Raw genomic sequence first — 24,802 nt, forward strand, 5'->3', positions numbered from 1 at the left:
CTAGGCAGCACAATAAACACAAATCTCTGACCTGGAGATGAGGTCAAGCCAGATTGGCCAGGAGAGACTTGACTAGCAGTTAGCTGGCGTGTAGGAAGGTGGGTGGGTATTCTCCAGAGTCTGGCATAACTGGAACTGAAGGTGTTAGTAATATGGATTTAAACTTTACCCTAGAATCGAGTCACTGTAAGATTTTAGGTATGGGAGTGACATAAGAATGAAGCTCATAGAAGACCCCAAGCCTAAGAAAGGATGCATTATACATATTTAATGATTTGCTTCACTATGCCTTTATCTGGTTTGCAACTTAAAATGTTACATTCCAATCCAGGCTAGTAAAAACCCCTAAAGATTTCCTTTCTATACTATGTTCAACAGATTCAGCTGAATATAAAAGGAACATAATTAAATATGACTACTGACTCACATCGTAATTAGAATTGAGTATTCCAACTACATACTAAAGGGTTCCAGAATATGACACTAAGGCATAAAAGTTTTGACAAAGTATTTGAGTTCCTGAAATCCTTATCTGCCAGAAGCAGACCCTCCCAAAAGAACTCAATTGTCATAAATCTCATGGAGCAACCAAGGGAGATTAACTCAGCACCAGAAAGAAGTCGTACCACATCTAAACAGACTTTGTCACAAAATGATCGTATCTACCCTCTATTCTCCTAAGAACCCATATATTTTTCCTAAAAGTCATTCGCTTTTCCATGTGTCCTTTCTCCCCGCAAATTCCCCTATTAAGACAGCCTTTGTGTCCTTTACCTACTCTTTCCCTTATCAATGAGATGACCCTTAAGCCCCAAATTCTAACCAACCGTGTCATTTTTGTGAACTCACTTATATGCAATTAAATGTTTCTTGCTAATTTGTCTTTTGCCAGTTTAATTAGCAAACTCCCAAACATAGAAGAGTTAGAGAAAAAGGTTTTCCTCCCCGGTTCAAAACAATGAAAATTCTTCACTAGTGAAAAAAATAACTAAGTGGTTTAGACAGTGGTTCTCAACCCTGGGCAGCTTTTTTAAATGCTTGTGTCCAGGCCCCTGAAATTCTGATTTTATTGCTCTGGGTAGGACCTGGCATGGTTATTTTCAAAAACTGCTGAAGTGACTTAAACATGTAGCCAGGATTGAGAACCACCAGATTAGATATTGAGAACCACCAGATTAGATATTGTACTCTATAGACACAAATTTCTTTTCCATTCACTTCCGATTAACTGGCCAGCTTTTTGCTCAATTCACCAAAAACTGAATTCAAATTTTTATATTCCAAATTGGCTATGCAACAAAGTCTCAAGCAAAGTGAATAAGCATCCTATTTATGACAGTGTTTTAAGCCACCTAATAGCATTACATAGCTATTTAAAATTGGAACTGACAATATTTATAAAAATTTTTGTCACAATTATAGCTTCCTGGCCTCAATGATAAATATCACACTGAGAAGAGAGCTGAGAATAGAATTATTTTAATCATTCAAAGCAAGCTCAGTATCTGCTTCAAATTCTTTATTATACATCATGGTCACACAATTTGAGGCTGGATAAATACAACTGGGTTTTCAAATTTTCTTTGAATATTTTCTAGATTACTACATGCAAGTGACCATGAAAATATTTGGCATTTTTAAATTTTGAAACTCTGAACAGGCACTTACATGAAAGGAAAACATTACCATTCACAGATATCCACATTTAAAATAGATGCTCCAGCACATGGTACATGGAACCTCTTGCCAGTAAAGAAGTTGGCTACTGACATTTTATCAAAGTGCCATAGTAGTAAAACAAGTTTAAAGAAATGTAATTTGGGTTATGTAGCTTACTCATAAAGTAAGGTTAACTGACAAGACTTGCACTTAAGTGTATAAAAAATATTGGTACAAAAACCAATTAACCGTATGTGAAAGTAGTTTCACACAACAGGCTTTGTTGTTTTAGTTCCTACACCCCCTAGTGTATCTGAGAGCTGACCTTATGCACATGACTGCAGCCTTCCTTTTTATAGACTCTGAACAAAGGACTTGAATTTAGTATTAAAATTTAAACAGAGTGGGTGGGATTTAAAATTTAGTTTGAATGAGCCAAAGTTCCAATTTAACAAACACGATATTGTCCAGATCTGGATAACTACATGCTTATTAACAGGTCTACCTGAAGCACCCCAATCCTCAAGTTCTCCCCTGAAAAGGGAAGAGAGTATTTGTGAAGTCAAGAATATTATATTTGCATGTATGCGGTAAAAAGATTCCTTAAATTTAAAAAAATGTCAAAGTATTTATGGAAAAATTATATAGTTTTAACAAACTTTAAAACGCCAACATAGAGTCAAGTCCACATTGCAGAAAACATACAGTGTACCTGCTGGATAGAAGTAGCAAAATCATTACTTAACATGACAGAAAAAAAGGGGGGCTGTAATAACATGCTACATAATTCCTGGGGGAGAAAAATTAATATTCTTACCACAGAAAGCTTCAAAGAGAATAAAATTCAGGAACTATGGAATGGTAGGCTCAGAAGCACCTACAGTGAAACATTCCATATGCACTTCTCAAATACATATGTAAGATAAATGTAGGATGCAAAAATATTGAGATGCCATTTTAAATCTCTGTAGGGTATAAGGGCCACTCAGGTTTTCCAATTTTATTTGAACACAAAATATTTAATTTTGCATGTAGAGAATAAGAGGTAATTATCAGCATGAAAAAGGAAAAGAAATGGATTTATAATCAACATTATGCAGAAAGAAAGCAAAATTAGAAATACCAGCCTACTCATATGAAAATGTTTAATGTTTACAGTTATGCATATATGAGTGCTTATCATCAAAGTGTGCAGTAAAAAAACCAAAACGGCAGCTTAAGGAAGTCCCAGTGTTTCAAAGAAAGCACTTTTTTAAATGTAGTACATGAAGAATATTTAGTTGTATCATAAAATAAATGCAGCGTGGTAAGATAAAGGAACACTATTATACATGGACTTTTGGCCTTTCCCCCTACATGCTGCAACCATCTTTAACCTGCCCAACTTCATCTCAACAATTATGAGAGTTTTTTTTTTTTTTTATTTTCCTATTCAGTTCACATTTCAGGCTGTTCAGCAGATGCCTGTGATTCTGGTGATTCAAATCGCTGGTGAAAGTTTGTTCTCTGTTTCCTCAGTTTTTCAGGAGCTTTTCTCCATAAAATGATCTCCTAATAAAAGAAATGCAAGATTAATGTTCTCATATAATGTCTTAAATTTTCACCATGAAAACGCTGCCACTCCCATTTTAACCAAAACAAAATGAAATTCTTCCCAATTAACGCCCTGACTGACCGACTTTCTTCTCATTCTAATCTGGAACGCCCTTTCTGCCAACTCTGCTCCCCCCCACCAGCACCCATGCACACTACCACCACCAATCCAACCTGGCACAAAATCCTAGCTATTATTGATTTAAAGAATAAACTGGCCTTTGGTTTGCTGTTCCACCACCCTTATCCAAGTTCAAGCCCTTGTCCCTTCAATCTTAGATACTGAGATGAATGCCTCGTTTCACTTAAGCCTTACCTTCCTTTTTTTTTTAATATGTCTTTATTGAATTCAGAAAGGGAAAGGAAGAGGGGGAGAGAGAGAGAGAAACATCAATGATGAGAGTCATCGATCAACTGCCTCCTGCACGCACCCCACTGGGGATGGAGCCCACAGCCCAGGCACGTGCCCTGACCAGGAATCAAACCACAATCTCCTGGATCACAGGTCGATGCTCAACCACTGAGCCATGCTCGCTGGGCAAGGGTGGAATTTTTGATGACCTTTTACTTCAATTTGTTCTTTATTGCCTGATTTATTTTTATATTTTTACAAACAGCGAGTAGTATTGTTTTTATAAAAAACAAAACTCTCACCCTAGCCGGTTTGGCTCAGTGGTTAGAGCATCGGCCTATGGACTGAAGGGTCCAGGGTTCGAATCTGGCCAAAGGCATGGCATGTAACTCGGTTGCAGGCTCCATCCCTGGTCCCAGTCAGGGCCTGTGCAGAAGGCAACCAATTGATGTGTCTCTCTCACATCGATGTTTTTCTCTCTCTCTCCCTTCCACTTTCTCTCTGAAGAGCAATGGAAAAAATATCCTCAGGTGAAGATTTTTAAAAAAAACACAGAAAACTCAAGAGAAAAAAGCCCTGCTAAATTGTAGCCCATTCTGGAGTCCTGCAGAATGACTGGGCAGACGCGATCACGGCGCGATTCCGCTCACACCCGCTCCTGATCACACGCCCGGCGGGCGGCCAGCTCCTCAGGAAGCCCGCTCGGGCAGGGAGCCCGGGAAGGTGCCCGCGCGGCGCCCACCTGCTGCTTGAAGTACCGTCTGTCCTCCTCGTCCACAAGGACCAGATTCAGGAAGTACCTCACTGAGAACTTTTTATTCACGTCTCTCATCGTCGGAGTCGGGTCATAGCCTGCTAAAAACAGTCTTATTGGAATTGATTCACCTGAAAGAGAAGCAATTGCCATTGAATTCTAGATGAGTATTAGACAGTCACGTAGCTGGAACTAATTATTATAGAGAAGACACTAACGCTTCATCCCTCGTGAGCGGGCAGCACAACTAAAACTTTAAACGGTTTCTCGGCCTGGGCACTATTCACATTCTGAGCTTGTTAATTCTGTTGTGGGTAAGGCCCTAGGCACTGTAAGAGGTTTAGCAGCATCCCTGGCCTGTCCACTAGACACCAGTAGCATTCCCCAAGTGTGACAACCAAAAATGCCTCCAGGCATCAGTAACCCCCTTGGCTCAGTACAACAAAGCTGTGGAAAACGAGTTTGTCCAGGTGTTTTTAGAACTGCCACTGAACAAAATACCAGCCTGCATGGCACCATCCCTGCTGCTTGAAGTACCTTCTGTCTTCTTCATCACATCTCCTAGGGGTGGGGTGGTGAGGGGTCCAAAACTGCCCCTAGATGAGAACCACTGTTCTAGAGCCAGAATGCCTGGATTCTCATCTCAACTCTGTTTTACTGGCTGTGTGACCTTGACCAAGTCACTTAATTCTGTTTCAAGTTCCTCACCTGTGAAAGGGGGACTACCAGTAACACCCATCGTGCAGAGAGTTTGTAGGACTATATGGGTTAACACTAGATGTAAAAGGCTTAGAACAGTGCCAGCGGGTAAGTGCTGCTTTAGTAGTTTTGTTATTTTCTGCTTTCACGTTTAGCACAATTTCCAATCATGTGTAAATTCTTGAATATTTATTACTAATTTGTCCAAAGCAACAAACATGTTCAGAATAATGGCATTCCTGCATTACCAAAAAGATTGCTATTCAGAGTCTCACAGCTTCTCTTTTCGTAGGGGTAACTGTTTACATATTCCATTTGGAATCTTTTATATAATACTTTTCTTGCACATATCTATTTTCTGAGATAACAACCCATCACTTTACATAAAAATTTGTGGCTGCTGGAATTTTACAAAGGAATATTGCATAATATAAGAGAACACACATATGGGTCTTGGAGTCAGAAAAGGCCTGGGCTCAAACTCTAACTCTGCAATAATCACTGCAGGAAACCAGAATATGTCACCACTAAATATGCCTCTCTCACATAAAAATTATTTTGAGCCAAAGGCAATTAAGAAGCAGCAAAAGCCAAAAAGGCTCCCCCCGTCTTCTGCCTAAAGGCAGGATATAGGTTCTCCTTTTACTGGAGATAGACTTATCAGCCCAGGGATGGCACCAGAGGAATCATTAGTTTCCTCCCATGTATTTACCTTCCCACAGTTTGCCACCCTTAGAAGCCTAAAACTTATTTTCTTTAGTCATTGTTCTCCAATGTTTTTTGAAGATGCTATATAAGCTGAAATTCTAAGCCACCGCTTTGAGGTCCTTTTTCTGTTGAGGTTTCTCCTGCACGACACGCTCTGCATGCATTAAAGAAACTCTGTTCTGCTCTTATCATTTTGTCTTTTTGTTTCACAGTCCCAGCTAAAACCTAAGATGAGTAGAAGTTCTGCCTCCCCTACACTATATCACCCTTACCAGGGCTTTTTAACCTCTTTGCATCTTGGTTTCATCTGTAAAATAAGGGATACCACCACCTAACTCAAAGGGGGTAGGGAACTTTAGAGCGCCCGAGAGTAGTTGGCACTCAATAAATAACAGCTACTTTTTCAAGTGATTACTAACGGAGTGAGAAAAAGACAAAGACATACACTTAAAATGATAAATATTGGCTTTATTATCTTACACACTGAAGATTATCTAGTAATGGAACTGCTTATTTTCTTGGGGGCTATAAGGACTCTAGAATCCCATAGGAAATAATGCTCACCTATACTTCATCTTATGTTCAGTAAGAATAAAAAAGACTTACAGAGATGAACTATTATAACAGAAGACAATCAAAATATTACAAAACCAGAACTAGAAGACAAATACACATATTATCTAAATTCTAAATTTAAACAGTAAAAAAATTAAGCCTTATTTCAGACTATGAAGTACTATTACAGTCTTCTCAGTATATACACAAAGATGGCCTTAAAAACCATCATTAAAGAATCGTTTTAAGAATTCATAAATATTCTTACACTACAAAAATAGTTTGAAACAAAACTGCCATGACCACTGCTGTCTGCACTACCTATAACACAAAAGAAACAAATGAAAAGCATGTTACCTTTGACTGGTGCACCATCCATTATTTCATATTTAGCAATTGTTTCTGTTTCTGTTGTGGTACTGGGTCCTATTGCAATAATGTAAATGATATTAAATATTTCCAAAATATAATTTCCAGTCTTACACATTCTTTTTTCCTACTACATTATTTTAGTACTATTTTATCTTTACATTTTGTGAAAATGTTGACCATTTTTTTCTATATCCTAATCTACATGTAACATACTTAACACTCAACTGAATGTTCCTCTCCCTTCCTCCCAAAGATAATATACAGTGCAAGAATCTTCAGAGTTCCTTCTATAGTTTCTAATATCTGATAAATTGGAAACTAATAATGCACATCAAAACCAACCATTGACTTGCTAGTTTTCTCTGCAACACCCAAACTGTCTTCTCCTGGAGTTAGGGTTAACTTTAACATAAACAAAATATCAAACTGAATAATTGATTCACATATAGTTCTTTTAAATTTGGGTATTCACCCACTAAGAAATTATTAAAACCAGACATTTTTAAAAGTCAATGATATGGTAAGTGAAAAAGCATACCAAAATATATAGTAATGATTCTTACATTGTAAAATATACAACACACGAAGACTCAAGTCTGTTCTGGATTGAGTACAGAGTATTTTTTTAATATGTCTTTATTGATTTCAGAGAGAGGAAGGGAGAGGGAGAAAGACAGAAATATCAGTAATGAGAGTCATTCATTAGCTGCCTCCTGCACGCCCCCTACTGGGGATCAAGCCCGAAACCCAGCCATGTGCCCTGACTGGGAATCGAACCGTGATTTCCTGGATCATAGGTTGATGCTCAACCGCTGAGCCATGCCAGCCGGGCTAGATTATTTTTTATTTAAAATTTTCTAGAATCAAACATAATTTTTATACTCAGAAAAAATGTTTCAATAAATAACTTGTACAGACAAATGGGAGCCTGAAGTTTGCTTTTAATGTCTTTAAATCACTGAAACTTATTAGCAGGTAAAATATGGAGATTAGGAAACCACAGATGTTTATAATTATGACTACCAATTAAAAATTCTAAAAAAGTGTTGCCTAAAATTATTTTCAGCAAAAAAAAAATCAAATAAAGCTAAAGGGGACAAACTAAATCTATATGCTAATTAAAATTAAAAAGCAGTTTACAAACCAATAAATGATTTGGGGGCAACTGGTCAGCGATCTGGAAAAAGTAAAGTTGGATCCATACCTCATATCTTACATCAGGACAAATTCCAAATGATTTAAAAATTTAAACAAAATCCCTAAACTATAATGTATTATTTTAGTAGAATCAAGTGAAGAAAATTATTCTTAGAACCTCAGTGTGAAAAAGGACTTTCTAACTATGGCACAAAACCCAGAGTCCATAAAAGGAAAAACTAATAACTAAATATCAAGAACTTCTACATTGCATAAAGTACCATAGCAAGACAATCTGGGGAATGTTTTTTGTTTTCTGCTCTTAACAGGAAAAGGAATAGATTTCCCTAATACATAAATAGTTTGTACAAATAAGAAAAGACTATTAATCCAATAGAGATGGGGCTAAGGATACAGATAGGCAGTTTACAAAAGAAATACAAATGGTTTTTATACACATGAAAAGATGCTCACCCTCATCCAGGATGAGAAAACTAAGTTCAAATTACAACGGGGAACTTCTCTCCCCTACCCGTGAGATCAGCTAAAAGTTTTATAGCCCTGTGCTGGTGGGAATAGAGGAAAAAGAGGCACCCTCCTACACTCATTGCTGATAGATGCAAATTGTTACAAGCCCTGAAGGGGACAAACTGGTATATGTATCAAATTAAAGATGAACATACTCTTTGGAACAGCAATTCCACTTCTAAGATTTTATCTTGCACATGCATATACACACAGGCAGAATGCCATTGTTAACTGAAGCACCTTCTGTAATAAAAGCCTGGAAACAACCTGTATATGCCCCATAGCAGAGTGGTTAAATTCTAATACTCACACCAAATGGAATGCTATCAAAAAAGATGAAGTGTTCTTTCTTATATATTGATATGAAAAGATTGCTAAGATACATTACTAGTGAAAAGGCAAGTGGCAAGTCTGTATTGTATGTAAACATTTAACTAAAAAAGGGGGGGAGGGTATAATATAGAAGTACTTGCACATATATATATAAATAGAATGATTTTTTAAAAATTTAATAAAGTATTATTTTTCAAAATGTACACCTGGTGGGACAGACCTGTTATTCATGCATCTTCAGCAGCTGGGGTGTCCCCGCCTTTGGTGTTTCTGCTATAAATTACTTGAGCTCTGTGCTCTGAAACTAGTTCTTTTGTTGTTGATTTTTAGAGAAAGGAGGGGAGAGAGAAACATCGATTTGGTGTTCCACTTATTTATGCATTCATTGGTTGTTGCTTCTTCTATGTGTCCTGACCAGACATTGAATCCGCAACCGTGGCCTACTGGGACGATGCTCTAAGCAAGCTACCCACCCAGGGCAGGAAACTAGTTGAAGAAGTCCTTTACTAAGGAGCTCCTGAAGGGCTGCCCTGGCCAAGGAACCGTGGATCTTCTGTCTCTCAGAGACAACAGCTGAGGCTGTAAGCTTATAGTTGGGAGCTTCCTTACAGTTTGTCATATGTTGCTTTGTCAAACAAGACTAGGTTATTGAGTGTGTCCTGAGCTTTGCCTTTGGACCACTTCTTTTTGGCCTTGCCCCCAGATTTATTCACTGGGTCTTTGTTTTTCTTGGCTGACTTTCCAGCATCTTGCTTCTCCTTGTCCTTGGGTGGCATAGCGAAACTAGAAGAGCAGCTGCTACCACTGCTGCCTCAAAATATCAGACAAAAAGGAAATCTAGAAGGATTTTATTTTATTTTATTTTAAATATATCTCTATTGATTTCAGAGAGAGGAATGGAGAGGGAGAGAGAGAGATAGAAACATCAATGATGAGAGAGTCATTGATTGAGCCCACACCTGGGCATGTGCCCTGACTGGGAATCGAACCCCGATCGCCTGGATCCTAGGTCGATGCTCAACTGCTGAGCCACGCCCAGCCGGGTTAGAAGGATTTTAAAACTTATAAACATGTTACCTATGAGCATTTGGAGTAGAGAAATAGGACACTTTTTACTGTATAGTGTCTTATACTTTACTTTTGAACCATGTTAATTTATTACCTACAGTTCTCCCCTTATCCACATTTTCAGTTACCTGCAGTCAACTATAGTCCAAAAATACTAAATGGAAAATTCCAGAAATAAACAATTCATAAGTTTTAAATTGTTCGCTGTTCTGAGTAGCGTGATGAAATCTTGTGCCATCCTGCTCCATTCTGCCTGGGATGTGAATCATCTTTTTGTCTAGTATATCCACACTGTATAAGCTGCCTGTTCGTCACTTAATAGCTGTGTCATTTATGAGATCAACTGTCATGGTATCACAGTACTTGTGTTCAAGTAACTCTTACAGTAACCCAACACTGCCACCATGCCTACATGGTTCAACTCACTTCATCTCATCACACAGCCACTGTATCATCTCACACGATCACAAGAAGGGTGAGTACAGTACAATAAGATATTTTGAGAGAGTGTGTTCACATAACTTTTATTATAGTATGTTATAATTGTTCCATTTTACTGTTGTTAATCTCTTACTGTGCCTAATTTATAAATTAAACTTCACCATAGGTCTGTATGTGTAGAAAAAAATAAAGTGTATATAGGGTCCAGTATTATCTGTCGTTTGAGGCACCCACTACAGGCCTTAAACTGTATCCCCCGGTGAACTATTATATTTAAAGTCAATTTAAAAATATATATAAACAAGTAACTTACTGCCAGCAATATTAAGGATCAAAGTTAGATCTAGTGTGAATATTTATTTTATGTTTAAATAAGATTCTAAGATTTTAAAATTTTAACTAAAAGAAATTTTCATTCAAATACTCTTTCAACTTACCAATTCCTGTGATCTCTTTTTTGATCAGCTGTAACTCCATATGTTGGATTTTTATTCTTACTAATAAGAAGTAAATTTTTCCAACAATCACATCCTTTAAATGATACCTTTGAAGAAAGAATATATCTCACTTATACCAAATATTTAAAAAACAAAGAAGAATGAAATATGTCCTGAAAGGCTTTATTAGACATCTTTAGATTAATAACTATTTAAGAACACCACTTTGGACTATTCATATTGTTTAATGTTCCTCTTTTTCAAAAAATATTGATCATGCATATATGCACAACCCAAGGACATGGACAATGGTGGGGAGAGGGACTGGGGAGAGGGATGGGACGGGATAGAATGGGTCATTGGGGAGAAAAAGGGACATCGGTAATATTTTAAACAAACAACAATAAAAAAGTATTGATCATTTTACAGTATGCACTGCTTAATGACGGGATCCGTTTTAAGAAATGTATCATTAGGCAATTCTGTCACTGTGTGAACATCATAGGGTGCGCTCAACACAAACCTAGATGGTACAACCTACTAAACACTGAGGCTTATGGTCGACCACTGTTGTATATGCGGTGTGTTGCCGCCGGAACTGTCATTGTGCAGTGCATGACCATACTATAAAAAAAAGGAATCAAACTTTTACTTGACTTCAATATACCTCAGAAGGAAGAATTAGCCTGACTGTTGGTCCTTACTCAGAAGTTAACTTAGTTTCCAAAAAAACAGAAGCATGGAAAATTAAGATTCTTATGCTTGAAATACTAATTTGGTGTGTGAAGATGTTTTTGAACAATAAAAACGCTACACAAGAGCTTAGTGTCATTATTACTCCAAGTGCTAGAATAGTGTAGCTAACAAATCACCTGGCCTGCAAGAGAGGCTCCCTAGTTGAGTTTGTTGCTGTAATATCTAATAATCAAAGACCTTTCCCAAGTACCTTGAAATGAAGTGGTAATAAAACTGGGAATTCCTATAATACCCAGAGGGCTTTTTAAGCCTTCTCCCAGGTCTGGATCTCAAAATAATATCCCAAGAGTTGATTAATGCAATTATGTCAATCTGAAGGGAAGCTCCCAATGACAAGTTTTTAGGTCCTAAACTATCTGACAATTTTATCAACAACATAATTTAAGACTCTGAAGACATGCACGTCACATTTTCAGTGATATAAACTGGGGAGTGTCAACTAATAAAAATCGTGTAACTAAAGAGTGTACAGGAAGAAGATAAAAAGAGTATGTACATCAATTTCTTCAACAAATAAACTTTAATGAAAAAAATAGGGGGGAGAAAACTATAAATTAGATTTAAGAGTCAAACAACCAAATTCAATGTGTTTGGATGTCTTGGATCTGAACAAATCAAGTTTGAATACTGATTTGAACAAACCATGTATGAGACAGTTTAGGGAAATGTGAACACTGACTGGGTATGTGAAGATATTAATGAATTATTAATATTTTTAGATATAAAAGTATAGTCATTAAAAATGATACATGATTTTTATGGATAAACTTTTATGTCTGGAATACACTGCTATATACTCTATGGGGAGTGCAGGGCTGAATACAGACAAAACAGATCTCAAAAGTTGGAGCTGGGCAGTGGGTACATGAAGATTCATTATACTGTTCATATACTTTGGTATATGTTTGAAAATTTCCATAATAAAGCTTTAAAAAGCATTAAACAAAATAAGAGCCCATTTCTGTAAAAATACAACATATATAAACATATACCCCTCCCCCTCCCACATGGAAAGACATATAAGAGAATATATTAATTGTGGCTAAATGGTAAAAGGTGAAACTATGTGATATTTTTACTTCTCCTGACTTTCCCACATCATCAAAATTTTCAACAATGAAAATGTATTTATTATTTATGTTGTCAGAAAAAAGTATTTTTGTTTAGTTTTTAAGAAACGACCAGGCTAAAAAAGAAATGACCAGGCTAAAGTGATGTCAGGCCAGTAAAATAAATTTTTAGACATAAGGGATTAGCTGCCTTCTGAGAGTGTAAGATGCTCTACAAAAAATGACAAAGTGGAGACTTATCATGAATGAGTGTGAAAGACAGTTGCACTGAGTCTGGAGCCAGAACAAACTCCTAAAGTTTCTTTCACCTCAGAGATTCTGTTGGTCTATTAACATCAGGTTAATGTCAATTCTACCCTCATTTTGACCAATTTACAAAAACCTAAAAAGCTTATTTCTTAATTTTCCCTGAACATTTAAGTTATCTGTTTTTGAAAGGTACTTACTTTGATTTATTATATTCAAATTCTATGTGTAAACAATCTTCAATGCCCACTTCCATCTTAATAGAGTTGTTAACATCAGGGTAGGTAGCAAGCTGGTGAACAATAAGATCATACTCTTTTACCAAGTCTGTCAGTCTTCTTACTATTGTAACTTTAAGAAAATACCTACAAAGTTAATGGAAAAGTCAAGTTAAGTCTCCTATGATAAATTTCAGCGTTTTAAAAAAACAACATTAACTGTTTACTCAGCTTCCTCCTTGCGGAATTCTTTTGGGATCAACTTCATTTATTTCATGAAGGAGTTCTAATTTTTAAATAAATGCCACCCCCCCCCCCATGAAAAAATAAACAACAGTTCAATTTTAATACTAGGGTACATACTTTTTAGATGAATTTGGTGTGCTATCACCAATCCTATTTGAGGAAATCTCTCTAGATCACTCCTTAACCATATAGTAAATGAGATCTGGTGGGAAACTAATGGATTTAGAGTAATTTCATTTACACAACAAAGTACTTAAGGGACAATTCATACAAAGGAAGTATATGACTAAAACTTCTCATAATGGGGTTCTCTAAATCTGTAATGACAGAAGGCTCTTACTACCTCAGGTCAGCATTAGCCAGACAATACAAAATATTTGACAAAATTTTTAAAACCTTAAGCCTTCCAGTCTAGAATTGTAATTAGAAGTAATAGTAAGACATTCAGTAGTAACCATTATTCTCTAGTTTTTACTCTGTCTAGCTGCTAATACACCTAATTCATACCTCAAGCGGACATTGGCACCGATGTAAGATTCATATGGCTTTTCAACTTGCATAAATTCAAAATCGTAACTTCTGCTCTGGGTCAGTTCTCCAGGTAAGGCTAGTTCTTTCACTAGATTTACAAATTCGTGAGTATTACTCTTGTCATTGAAAAGTTCTAAGAAATTTTAAAAAGCAAAAAGACCAATTATATTTAATGTCATTTCATTAAAGCCCAAACTTCTACCTCCAAAGCAAATAAAAATAAATTCATTCCTTTAATGTAGTTAGGGTTTGCCCAATATGACGCTGTTTTAAGATACATTTCCAGCAATTTTGTAAACTTCCTCCCTTCAAGGCAAAAAGTGTTTTATTCTTTTGCTTTAGTTAGGCAAATTGATAAAACTATAATATACAAAAAACTAAAATGTCTATCAGTTAATTACTATAATTTTCCCCTCAAGTATAATCTCCTCTAGAATCGATAAGCGAATAAACACCCACTCATTCCAATTTTGACACTTTTAAAAATGTACAATAAAACTCAGAAAGCTAGATTTAAAACCCAGCTATGTAGCCCTAGCCAGTGCTGCTCAGTGGTTAGAGTGTTAGCATGTGGAATGAAGGGTCCTGGGCTTGATTCCCGCCAAAGGGCACGTACCTCGGTTGCAGGCTCGATACCCGGTCGGGGTGCGTGTAGGAGGCAACCAATTGATGAGTCTCTCTCACATTGATGTTTCTCTCTCTCTCTCTCCCTCCCCCTTCCACTCTCTCTGAAAAGTAATGCGGGGGGGAGGAAAAAAAAAGAAAACCTAGCTATGCATACAGTATTATAAAGACCTATTTTCTCTTTTCTGGATCAGTAGAACCACAATATTTATACAGTTAAATTTCTGCTAAATCAAGAACGTCTCTGAAATACATGTATGGAAATGTACACAGTTGACCTAAGTCAAGAAGAAATTACATCTTTCCTTTTCATATGGAATTTTCTGTTGACAGGTGAGTGGCTACTGGCACACACTAGGCTAAGAAGACAAAGGGGATGGGTAATTAGAAAGTGATGGATGAAGGTGACATATAATTGTGAGTAAAGCTGGTGAAAAAATGTAGGCAGATGGAAGTTGCAGTGAATCAACTAATTTACCCGAATTATTTTTCAAGGCTGGTAGCTTATATAACTCCTTTCATTTTTAGTAATTAATGTTAACAATAAAGGCAGGATGAGTCAAATATCATTTAATACAATGAAAAGAAACATGATTTAATGTTTATAAATTAAATCTTCTATTATGCAAAATCAATTCCTTTCACAAAGCTACACTCTAATTCAATTATTTAAGTGCTAAATCCAACCCTCTTCAAACTCAGTCATTAAAGAAAAAAAAGTACTATTTTACAACTCACCAATTTGACCTACAAATTCAATTCTAATTCCTTGGTGTTCTAGCCTCTTTCCAGGTTGCTTAAAGGCTAGGTTTACCTGCCAAAACATGAAATTGTAAGAGATGTTAATCCTTTGAGTGGGCCTACCAGTTGATTTCTTCCAGATGAATGCAATGTGTATTTCAGGTATTTATTTCTGAAGTTTGAAACACCGCCATATACCTAGATCATGATGACCTTTATAGCACCGGAGAACATAAACCTACTCATATACAATGCCTAATGAACCTATTACTTATACATACACTTAGAGCTACTGCTTTGTTAGAAAGGAATCCTTCTTCTATCTGGAAAACTATAAATACTCAATCAAAAACAGGGGCCTGGCCAGTGTAACTCAGTGGTTGAGGGTTAACCAATGAATCTGGAGGTCACAGTTCAATTCTTGGTCAGGGCACATGCCGGGGGTTGTGGGCTCCATTCCCAGTAGGGGACATGCAGGAGGCAGCCAATCAATGATGCTCTCTCATCATTGATATTTCTCCCTCTCTCTCCCTCTCTCTGAAATCAATAAAAACTTTTTTTTTTAAAAAGGAAGAAAACTTTCAATTATTCAAATATGTTTTCTGGTCAAATAGTTAAATAATCCTACAATAGCATTTTAATGTAAGGTAATCACTAATTCCAAGAATTGACCTAAAAGATCACTTTCAGCTTTTTGTAATCAAGATTATCTTATTATATAATTCCTAACCTTAAAAGCAATGCTTATTGTCCTGAGTCTGCTACTCATTCTAAAAACATAATGTCTAAAGATTTAAATTTTGAATGATTTCTCTTACATACTTATGAAGTAAAATATATAATCTCAAAATCCCTGAATTCATATCTGCCAAATGAAAACCTTAATGTTAAAGTTTTTAATTTGACAAAACATCTGTAAAGTACGTATTATTTAAAATTCCAAATGTTTATGGATTAGCTAACACCAAAAAAACATTCTTTACTATAAAAAATATTGGTAATGTGACTCTTAAAAGCTTTTCTTCCCAACAATGCTTCTTAAGAGAGAATGGAAATCAAGGAACAATTAAAAAAAGAGGTCCAATTACTTGTTATAAAATTTATAAATTAAAATAATCACTCTTCTGTATCTTCCATATTTGTAAACAGTATGAGTTAGTTACTTGCCTTCCAAATTAATATCTCAGAAAAGAAGTAAATAATTAAATTGTGGTATACTGTAAAATGGAATATTATTAAAGTTTAAAAATAATATGGCCAAAGATTTTTTAATGATGTGGGAAAATGTACATGATATGTTACATGAAGGAAGCATGGTCAAACTGTATATAATTATAATGCCAATTATATTTTTTAAAACTACAGAAAAGAAATTCTCTTAACAGCAGTTACTTCTGGAATGTATGATTATAAGTAATTTTGTTTTCTTCTTGGTAGTTCGTGAGGGGGTTTTTTCCGCTGTTTTTTTAATAGGCAAATAATACTTTCAAAGTCAGAAAAATATTTTAAGAAAAACAGGTAGTACTTAAAGATGCTTCACATACACTACTAACAAGTTAAATTTTAGATTTGAAGCACAAATAAAACAAGCATAACTTCTAGTTGTTTCATATGCCAAGCAGTAATTAGAGCTATTCTCTAATTTGTATACTAATAAAGTACACAGAAAACAGTATACTTTAAACAATATCTATTTGGCAACAGTTTATAACAATGTCTTTGTTTGAACATGGCTATATCTGGTACTTTTAAAATTTAGTTCTTCAAAAAACACTCTAAAACCACACTATTAAAATAGAAATGCAAAGTTGTTCCATTTTTCCACCAAACTGTCTAAACTCTGAAATTTTCCTTGGTTCCCACTTATGTTAAAATATAGTTGCTTTTAAGCCTAATTCAGCCTATTCTGGAATCTGAAGAATCCCAGAATAGGAAGGCATAATTAACTACACTGGTTTAAAAGCTATTCTGCAAGGGAGCATAGAAAAATAAATGAAATTATGACGGTGAACTGGGTTAAAGAATTTTAACACCAACTCAGTGATACTTTTGTAACTTTTATTATCATTTCAAACTGACAGAAAAGTTGCAAGAACAGCACAAGGAAATCCCACATAACCGTTGCTCAGACCCATCAGATGTGTTTATATTTGGTCCCACATGCTTTATCATCTCTATATATACACATATGCATGCACACATACACACTTTTTTCCACAACCAAGAATAAATTGGAGACATCATGCCCCTCTACAGCGAAATACTTCATGTATACCTGCTAAGAAAATGGACTTTCTCTTTATGTAAGTGCTATTACCAAAATCAGGAAAGTTAACATTCCATAGTCTCATAGTCTATATTCAAATTCCATCAATTGTCCCAATAATGTACTTTATATCCTTTATGCCTTCTGTCCAGGCTCAATCCAGGATCACACATTACATATAGTTATGTCTCTTTAGTTTCCTTTAATCTGCAACATTCCTGTCATTGCCTTTCTTAACCTTCATCGTTTTTAAGAATACAGGTCAATTACTTTGCAGAATGTCCCTCAATTTAGGCTTGTTTGATGTTTTATCACAGTCAGACTCAGCTTATGCATTTTTGACAAAAACACCACAGAAGTGAAGTTGTGTACTTCTCAATGTATCTTATTAGGAAACACATGATGCCAGTCGGTTCTAATATTGGTGATATTAAGTTTGATCATTTGGTCAAGGTGGCCCTCCAGGTTTCTCCAATTTAAAGTTACTATTTTTTCTTTTGCTATTAATATATAATCACAGTAGAAAAACTTGAGACTATGTATATATGTTTAAAAGGCCATGAAAAGAGAATGTAGGGAAACAATATATAAAACACATTCACTACTCTAACAAGCCAATCTCAGAGCTCATTCTTCAGCATATAATATTCTACAAATGTCTTCAGGATCTATTTAAGGAGGGAAATTCATCTATACTGTATTTAAAACAAATATATATCAGTGTACTACACGCCATTTTTAGGGTCATTTACAGTGGACACCAAGATATCTGTAGGTTATTGTTCTTGGAGATTGTGTTATCCAAGATTAGTTTCCAGGTGCTGCTAGAATAATGTGGTCCATATCATGATGGCATGAGATACTACAATAATATTCCTTGCTTAAAGTTCTAAACTATAAACTTCTATAATCTCAGGCTTGGTTCATTTTTACAATAAGGAATAGATGCAGAATTTACTATATGGGTGGCTGGCCCTGGTATCACCACTTCAAGATAATTTACTCATCACCATTGCCACTTTACCACCTCCCTGAATCCTGGGATTCTAGGATACAATAGGAGACATCCCATATTGACATAAATTCAAGGAACACTTTGTCAAAGAGGAAAAAAAAACTTATTCTCTTGCTTCAAAGGGCATGGCCGGACCCAAAAGATAGAAGCTATAGGGAGCCCAATGATAAAAATAAAAATAAAAAATCTAAAAGACTGTTCTGGTTAAGAAATTATAACTTATGATGCCCCCAACCCAAAATCACCGGATAAATCACTAGTCAAATTTTTCAATTAAAAAAAAAAGTACCTCAGTAATTAAATACACAGCAAAACTCTCTCAAATTAGTCAGAAGGTACAGTAATACAGTCCAACTGTTACAGACTTAAGGAAGATTTGTCACATGAGCCAAAACAGTTAATATTCTAACTAAGGATAAAAAGAACCTGAGTGAGTAGCTTTTAAGAATTTCCCTATTTATCTTGTGATAATATAAATATTTCCAGTTGTCTTAAGAAATGCCTTAAAAACTCTCCAAAACATTTTTGACAGAAAGCAATTAATTTTAACTCTAAAAAGTATGTGATACAACAGCCCCAAGACAATTCAATGTGGGAAGAATATTCTTTTCAGCAAATAGTGCTGGGACAACTAAGTATCAACACACAAAAGAATGAAGTTGGATCCCTACCTCACACCATATACAAATATTAACTCAAAATGGATCAAAGACCTAAATGTACAAGCTACAATTACAGAAGTATTAGAAGAAAAGATAGGTGTAAATATTCATTACCTTGGATAGGCAATGCTTTCTTACATGACACCAAAAGCCCAAGCAGCAAAATAAAAAAATTAACTGGATTTCATTAAAATTTAAAACTGTAGTGCTTCAAAAGACACTGTCAAGAAAGTAAAAAGACAACTCACCGAATAAGAGAAAATATTCCTAAAACATAAATGATAAAGATCTTGCATCCAGATTAGGTTAAGGACTTTTACAACTCAACAATAAAAAGATACCTTTCCAGCAGTGAAGGCGTCTCCACAACACCATGTCTCTCACTAAGGATCTCCTTTATCCCTCTCCAGAAGAGCAGAACAGGAAGACAAGAAGAAGTGCCTAGTGCAGAGGCCCTAATCCTACATCATGGGTGTGAAATGCCCAAGATGCTATAAAGTCACCAGTCTTTAGCCATGCACAAACAGTTTTGTGTGTTGGCTGCTCCACTGTCCTCTGTCAGTCTATAAGAGTTGAAACGCAAGGCTTACAAAAGGATGCTCCTTCGGAAAGAAGCAGCACTAAAAGTGCCTTGAATCAAGATGAGTGGGGAACCATCCCAATAAACACATTTTGGATACCAAAAAAAACGACAACAATAAAAAGACAAATAACTCATTTTTTAAAAAAGGTCAAAGAATAGGAATAGACTCTTCTCCAAAGAAGATATACAAATGGCAATAAGCACACAAAAAGCTGCTCAATATAATTAGTTATTAAGAAAATGCAAATCAAAACCATAAAGAGATACCACTGTATACCCACCAAGATGGCCATATTAAAAAATACAGATAATCATTAAGTACTGCCAAGAATGTGAAGAAACTAGAACCCTCATACACTGCTAGAGAGAATTTAAAGTTTGTCAGTTTCTGTAAAAATTAAACAGAGTTAACATATGACCTAGCAATTCCACTCCTAGGTATACATTCAACAGAAGTGAAAACATATATTCACACAAAACATATTCACAAAAGTACAGCACTATTCATAAGAGCCAAAAAGTAAAAGCCCAAATGTCCTCAACTGATGAATGAAAAAAGAAATGTGGTAAATCCATCTACCACATGGCTATATATTAGAATATTATTCAGCCATAAAAAAGACTGGTGTTGATAACATGCTACGTGAATGAACCTTAAAAACATTACGCTAAATGAGAGGCACGAAAGGACAAATCTTGCATGACCACTTATATAAAATGTCTAGGACAGGGAAATTTATAAAAAAACAATGTAGACTAGAGGTCTACAGGAACTGGGGGAAAAGGGAAATAGATAGTTATTGCTTAATGGGTACAAAGATTCTGTTTGGGTTGATAAACAAATGTTGGAAACCGTGGTGACGGTTTCACGAAACTGTGAATGTAACTAATGCCACTGAATTGCATACTTAAAACTATCAAATATGGCAAAAAAATAGTTTTTACCAAAATTTTTAAGAAAGTATGAATCTTAAAAACATCATACTAAGTAAAAGGAGCCAGACACACACATATTTTATGATTTCATTTGCATGAAAGAAGGCAGATTTGTAGATTAGTGGCTGATAGGTGTCTTAGTCCATTTGGGCTGCCATAACAACATACCATAGACTGGGTGGCTTATAAACAACAGAAATTTATTGCACACAGTTCTGAAGACTGGAAAGTTCAACATCACACCACCAGCAGATTTGGTGTCTGGTGAGAGCTTGCCTTCTGGTTCATAGACAGCTGTGTTTTCACTGCATCCTCACATGGCAAAAGGTGCAAAGATTTCTCAGGAGTCTAAGGGCACTAATCCTATTCATGAGGGCTCTGCCATCATGACCTAATTACTTCCCAAAGTACCCACTTACAAATAGGTTTCAACACATGAATCTTAAGAGGGCACAAATATTCAGTCTATGGCACCAAGGAAGTGGTTGCTAAGGATATGGTATTTCTTTGGAGTGGTGAAAATATTATGGGAATTAGATAGTGGCGATGGTTGCACAATTCTGCAAATATAGTAAAAAAAACACTGAATTTGTATACTTTAATAGGGTGGATTTTGTGTATGTGAATTTTAACTCAATAAGGTTATTTTTTTAAAAAGAAAAGAAAATATATGTCACAGATAGATCAATGGAACAGAACAGAAAGAGGTTGTAATATACCCACACAACCTCTGATTTATGACAAAGGTGATATTGCAGTGCAGTGGGGGAAAGAATGGCTTTTTTCAATAAATGTCCAGGGTTAATTAGAAACCCATATGTAAAAAAACACACAAAAACTAGCCTTGATTCCTATGTCACACAAACAAAATCAATTCCAAGCAAACTGAGGATCTAAATGTAAACTAAAAAAACTTATAGGAGAAATAAAACAGGAAACTATCTTCATGCCTATAACATAGGCAAAGATTCCTTAAATAGGATACTAAAGATTCCATAAATAAAATACTAAAAGCCCTAACAAAAAGGAAACATAACATTTATAGTGTGTTAAAATTAAGAACACTGTTCATCAAAAGATATCATTAAGATAGTGAAAAGTTAAGCCAAAAAGTGGGAGAAAATATTTACAATACATATAAAGAGGAAGGATTCAATATCCTCCAGTGAGGATTAACAAGAAAAAAAAATTAACACCATGTAACAATAAAGAAAATGAGAAGATGAGAAGACAAGCCATAGATGGGGAAAAGATATTTGCAAAAGACATCTGATAAAGGACTGTTATCCAAAATATACAAAGAACTCTTAAAACTCAACAAGAAGAAAACCACCCAATTAAAAATTAGGCAAAAGATTCGAACAGGCACCTCACCAAAGATACACATTTGGCAAATATATAAAAAGATGCTCAGCATCATATTATTAGGGAATTGCAAATTAAAACAATAAGATGCCACTATATACCTATTAGACAAACTCTAAGACACTGACACCAAATGCTAGCAAGAACATGGAGCAACAGGAGTTCTCATTCATTACTGGTGGAAATGCAAAATAGCAACACTACTTTGGAAGAAAGTCTGGCAGTATTTTACAGATCTAAAAACAGGCATAACATATGATGCAGCAAGTGCACTTGTACGAAGTATTTATCCAAACAAGTTGAAAGCTTATCTCCATATAAAAACCTGCACACAGATGTTTACACCAGCTTTATTCATAATTGCCAAATCTTGGAAGCAACCAAGATGTCTTTCAGTAGGTGAATGGATAAACTGTGGTACATCCAGACAATGAAATATTATTCAGCACTAAAAAGATATGAGCTATCAAGCCATGAAAAGACACAGAGGAAACTTAAGTGCATATTTTTAAATGAAAGAAGACAATCTGAAAAGGGTACATACTGTATGATTCCAACTATATGACATTCTGGAAAAGGCAAAACTATGAGGACAAAAAATATCAGTGGTTTTTGTGGGCGGGGAGAGACCTATAGGCAGAATGAAGAGGATTTTTAGGGTAATGAAAGTGCCCTGTGATATTATAATGATTGATATATGTTTTACATTTGTCCAAACCCACATATACAACACCAAGAGTGAATGATTATGATGTGGCAGTGGCAGTGCATCCTTGGTAAAGAATATACCATTCTGGGGAGTGATGTGTGGAGAGGCCTGTGTACAGGTAAGGGGTAAATGGGAAATCTCTATCTCCCTCTCAGTTTTGAAATAAACCTAAAACTGCTCTTAAAAAAATTAAGTCTTTCTATATTATAAAAGGAATTTATTCTTGCTTTGGATGGGATGTCAGACCTCCCAGGTCTCCAAGATTATATCTAATATATGAAGGATTTTTATCCAGCGACTCCTACAATGCAAAGTCAAGCTTGGAAACCAATGATTCGGTCCAACTTTCTCAATTTACAAGTGAGATCCAGAAAGTTAAATGACTTCCCAGAGTTATCTACTAAGACAGTGGTAAAGTCAAGGCTAGCTCTCCCAACTCTATCCCAATGATCTTTTTATTATACTCAGAAACTTCTGAAAGCCTAGACTGGTATGATAAGACATGTTCTTAGTGACCTATACTGGGTCACAGATAACCAGTGCTAGTTTTCTTTTTCTGTTAAACTTTCTTTTCAAAGTGCTCATAAATCATATTTAGCATGCCAGGAATAAATATTAACCACAGTTACAAGAGTTGCAAAAAAGAAAGAGAAAACCAGACGTCATGTACTCCCTGATGAAAAAACACACCTTCCCCTGTATTCTTGCCAAAAGAATCAAACTTGAATCTGATCAAGCCTCTAGATCCAGCTGCCAATTGACAGGCAATAACTGTGTCATGCATGCGCAGTCAGAGAGAACTCTACAGTTCAAACAGCCCAGGGTCTTCAACTAATCAACTGTAAGGAAAGAAAGGCATGAAGAAGGAACCTGAGATTAAAAGAGATTTAAATGCCCTCTTCAATTTTTTTTAAATGAACAAGACTAAACAATTAAGAAACACAGTTTATTACTTTAAAAGTCAGTATAGCGTTACTTTTGATGCGAAGAGGCTATGTCTGGGATGGAACATATGGGGTAGCTGGCAAAGTTGTTCTTGACTTGGTGATTATAAGAAAATATGCCTTATAATTTATTTTTGTTTTGTGTGGTTGGTTTCCTATGTTTTATTTCACAATAAAAAGGTTAAAAATGAAAAACAAAATTCAGGTAAATAATCAGATTTCAGATATAATGTCCTTTAAGCAAAATACTTACCTGTAAGAAGTTTATCATTTTTTAAAATGTACTCTATAGTTAATGATTAGGCCTACATACAATCCCTAGCAATTCCAAAAATGTAATCTGAATGCCAGCTACTTTTAAAAACTACACTGAGGTAGCTTTACTTCCTTAAATATTCCCTTCTTTCTTTATTTACCCCATAAACATTAGCCTAATTGGCCCAGATACCATAAGATTACTTGAAACCAAACAGGAAATGTTCCCTACTAGACTTAAAAACATTAAATAAATTAAATAAATATTTAGTGAGAACCTATTATACAAGTAAACTATAATGTACTTTAGGGAGAACACAGAAGCACACACGGATTCCCTGATCTTAAAAAGCTTTTAACCTAGCAGGAGAGATATTTGTCATATCTATAAATTAAGACATCTGAGTTATCAGCAGGTTCAGTCTCTCCTTAGAAAGACTAGATTGGTATCTCTACCCCTCCAACTCCACCATATTGTTTTCTTTTCTATAGGCCAAAAACTATTTCCTCTACTCTTCTTTCATTTGACATGTCCCATCCTTTTGATAATTTTCTCTGCTCTTTTTTAGGCCTCTTCTCTTCCTCTCCAAATTTTTAAAGGAAGAATACTAGAAAAGTAAAGTTGAAAACCAAAACATTTATTTCAGATATAACGCTAAAACAGCAATAAAAGTAATCTAACAAAGGACCAGAATAGACAATGCAGTAAAATGGCTAATAAACCTAAGTTCAACCTATCTAGTAATGAAAGAAATGCTAATTATAAGAACAGTATCATTTTGCCTACCAAAATAGCAAAGAATAAAAACTGATCATATTCAACACTACTTTGGGTAAAAAAAGACATTATAAGTAGACACGAGATTTGATGAAAATTTTCCAGATTAATATGTATCAACACCCTTCAAATATTCATATCTTATGGTCTAAGAACTTACTTCCAGGAATTCATTCTAAAGAAATAATCTTGCCCTGGCCAGTGTGGCTCAGTTGGATTGC

At 35.4% G+C, this 24,802-nt stretch overlaps 1 protein-coding gene and 2 pseudogenes across 2 annotated transcripts in view; 1 reads left to right on the forward strand and 2 right to left on the reverse strand.

The window, feature by feature from the left end:
* Positions 1-2,790: 2,790 nt before the first annotated feature.
* VPS26A (VPS26 retromer complex component A) overlaps positions 2,791-24,802 on the reverse strand; it is a 28,494-nt gene continuing 6,482 nt past the window's right edge. Inside the window, exons 3-9 of one of the 2 annotated variants that reach the window (XM_016198362.2) lie at positions 15,066-15,141; positions 13,680-13,791; positions 12,909-13,073; positions 10,637-10,743; positions 6,678-6,746; positions 4,347-4,489; positions 2,791-3,210 (exon numbers count right to left, since the gene is read on the reverse strand). In XM_016198362.2, the coding sequence (XP_016053848.1) occupies positions 3,097-3,210; positions 4,347-4,489; positions 6,678-6,746; positions 10,637-10,743; positions 12,909-13,073; positions 13,680-13,791; positions 15,066-15,141 (786 nt within the window). In that variant the 3' untranslated portion in view covers positions 2,791-3,096. Of the gene's footprint in view, positions 3,211-4,346; positions 4,490-6,677; positions 6,747-10,636; positions 10,744-12,908; positions 13,074-13,679; positions 13,837-15,065; positions 15,142-24,802 lie in introns of both variants that reach the window. The other variant, XM_016198361.2, reaches the window with a different exon arrangement.
* LOC148091517 (small ribosomal subunit protein eS25 pseudogene) lies at positions 6,754-10,629 on the reverse strand (annotated as a pseudogene).
* Positions 19,385-19,635, forward strand: LOC148091518 (small ribosomal subunit protein eS27 pseudogene; annotated as a pseudogene).

This window comes from Miniopterus natalensis, chromosome 14, assembly GCF_054644295.1.
Source record: "Miniopterus natalensis isolate mMinNat1 chromosome 14, mMinNat1.hap1, whole genome shotgun sequence".
NCBI classification, from domain to species: domain Eukaryota; kingdom Metazoa; phylum Chordata; class Mammalia; order Chiroptera; family Miniopteridae; genus Miniopterus; species Miniopterus natalensis.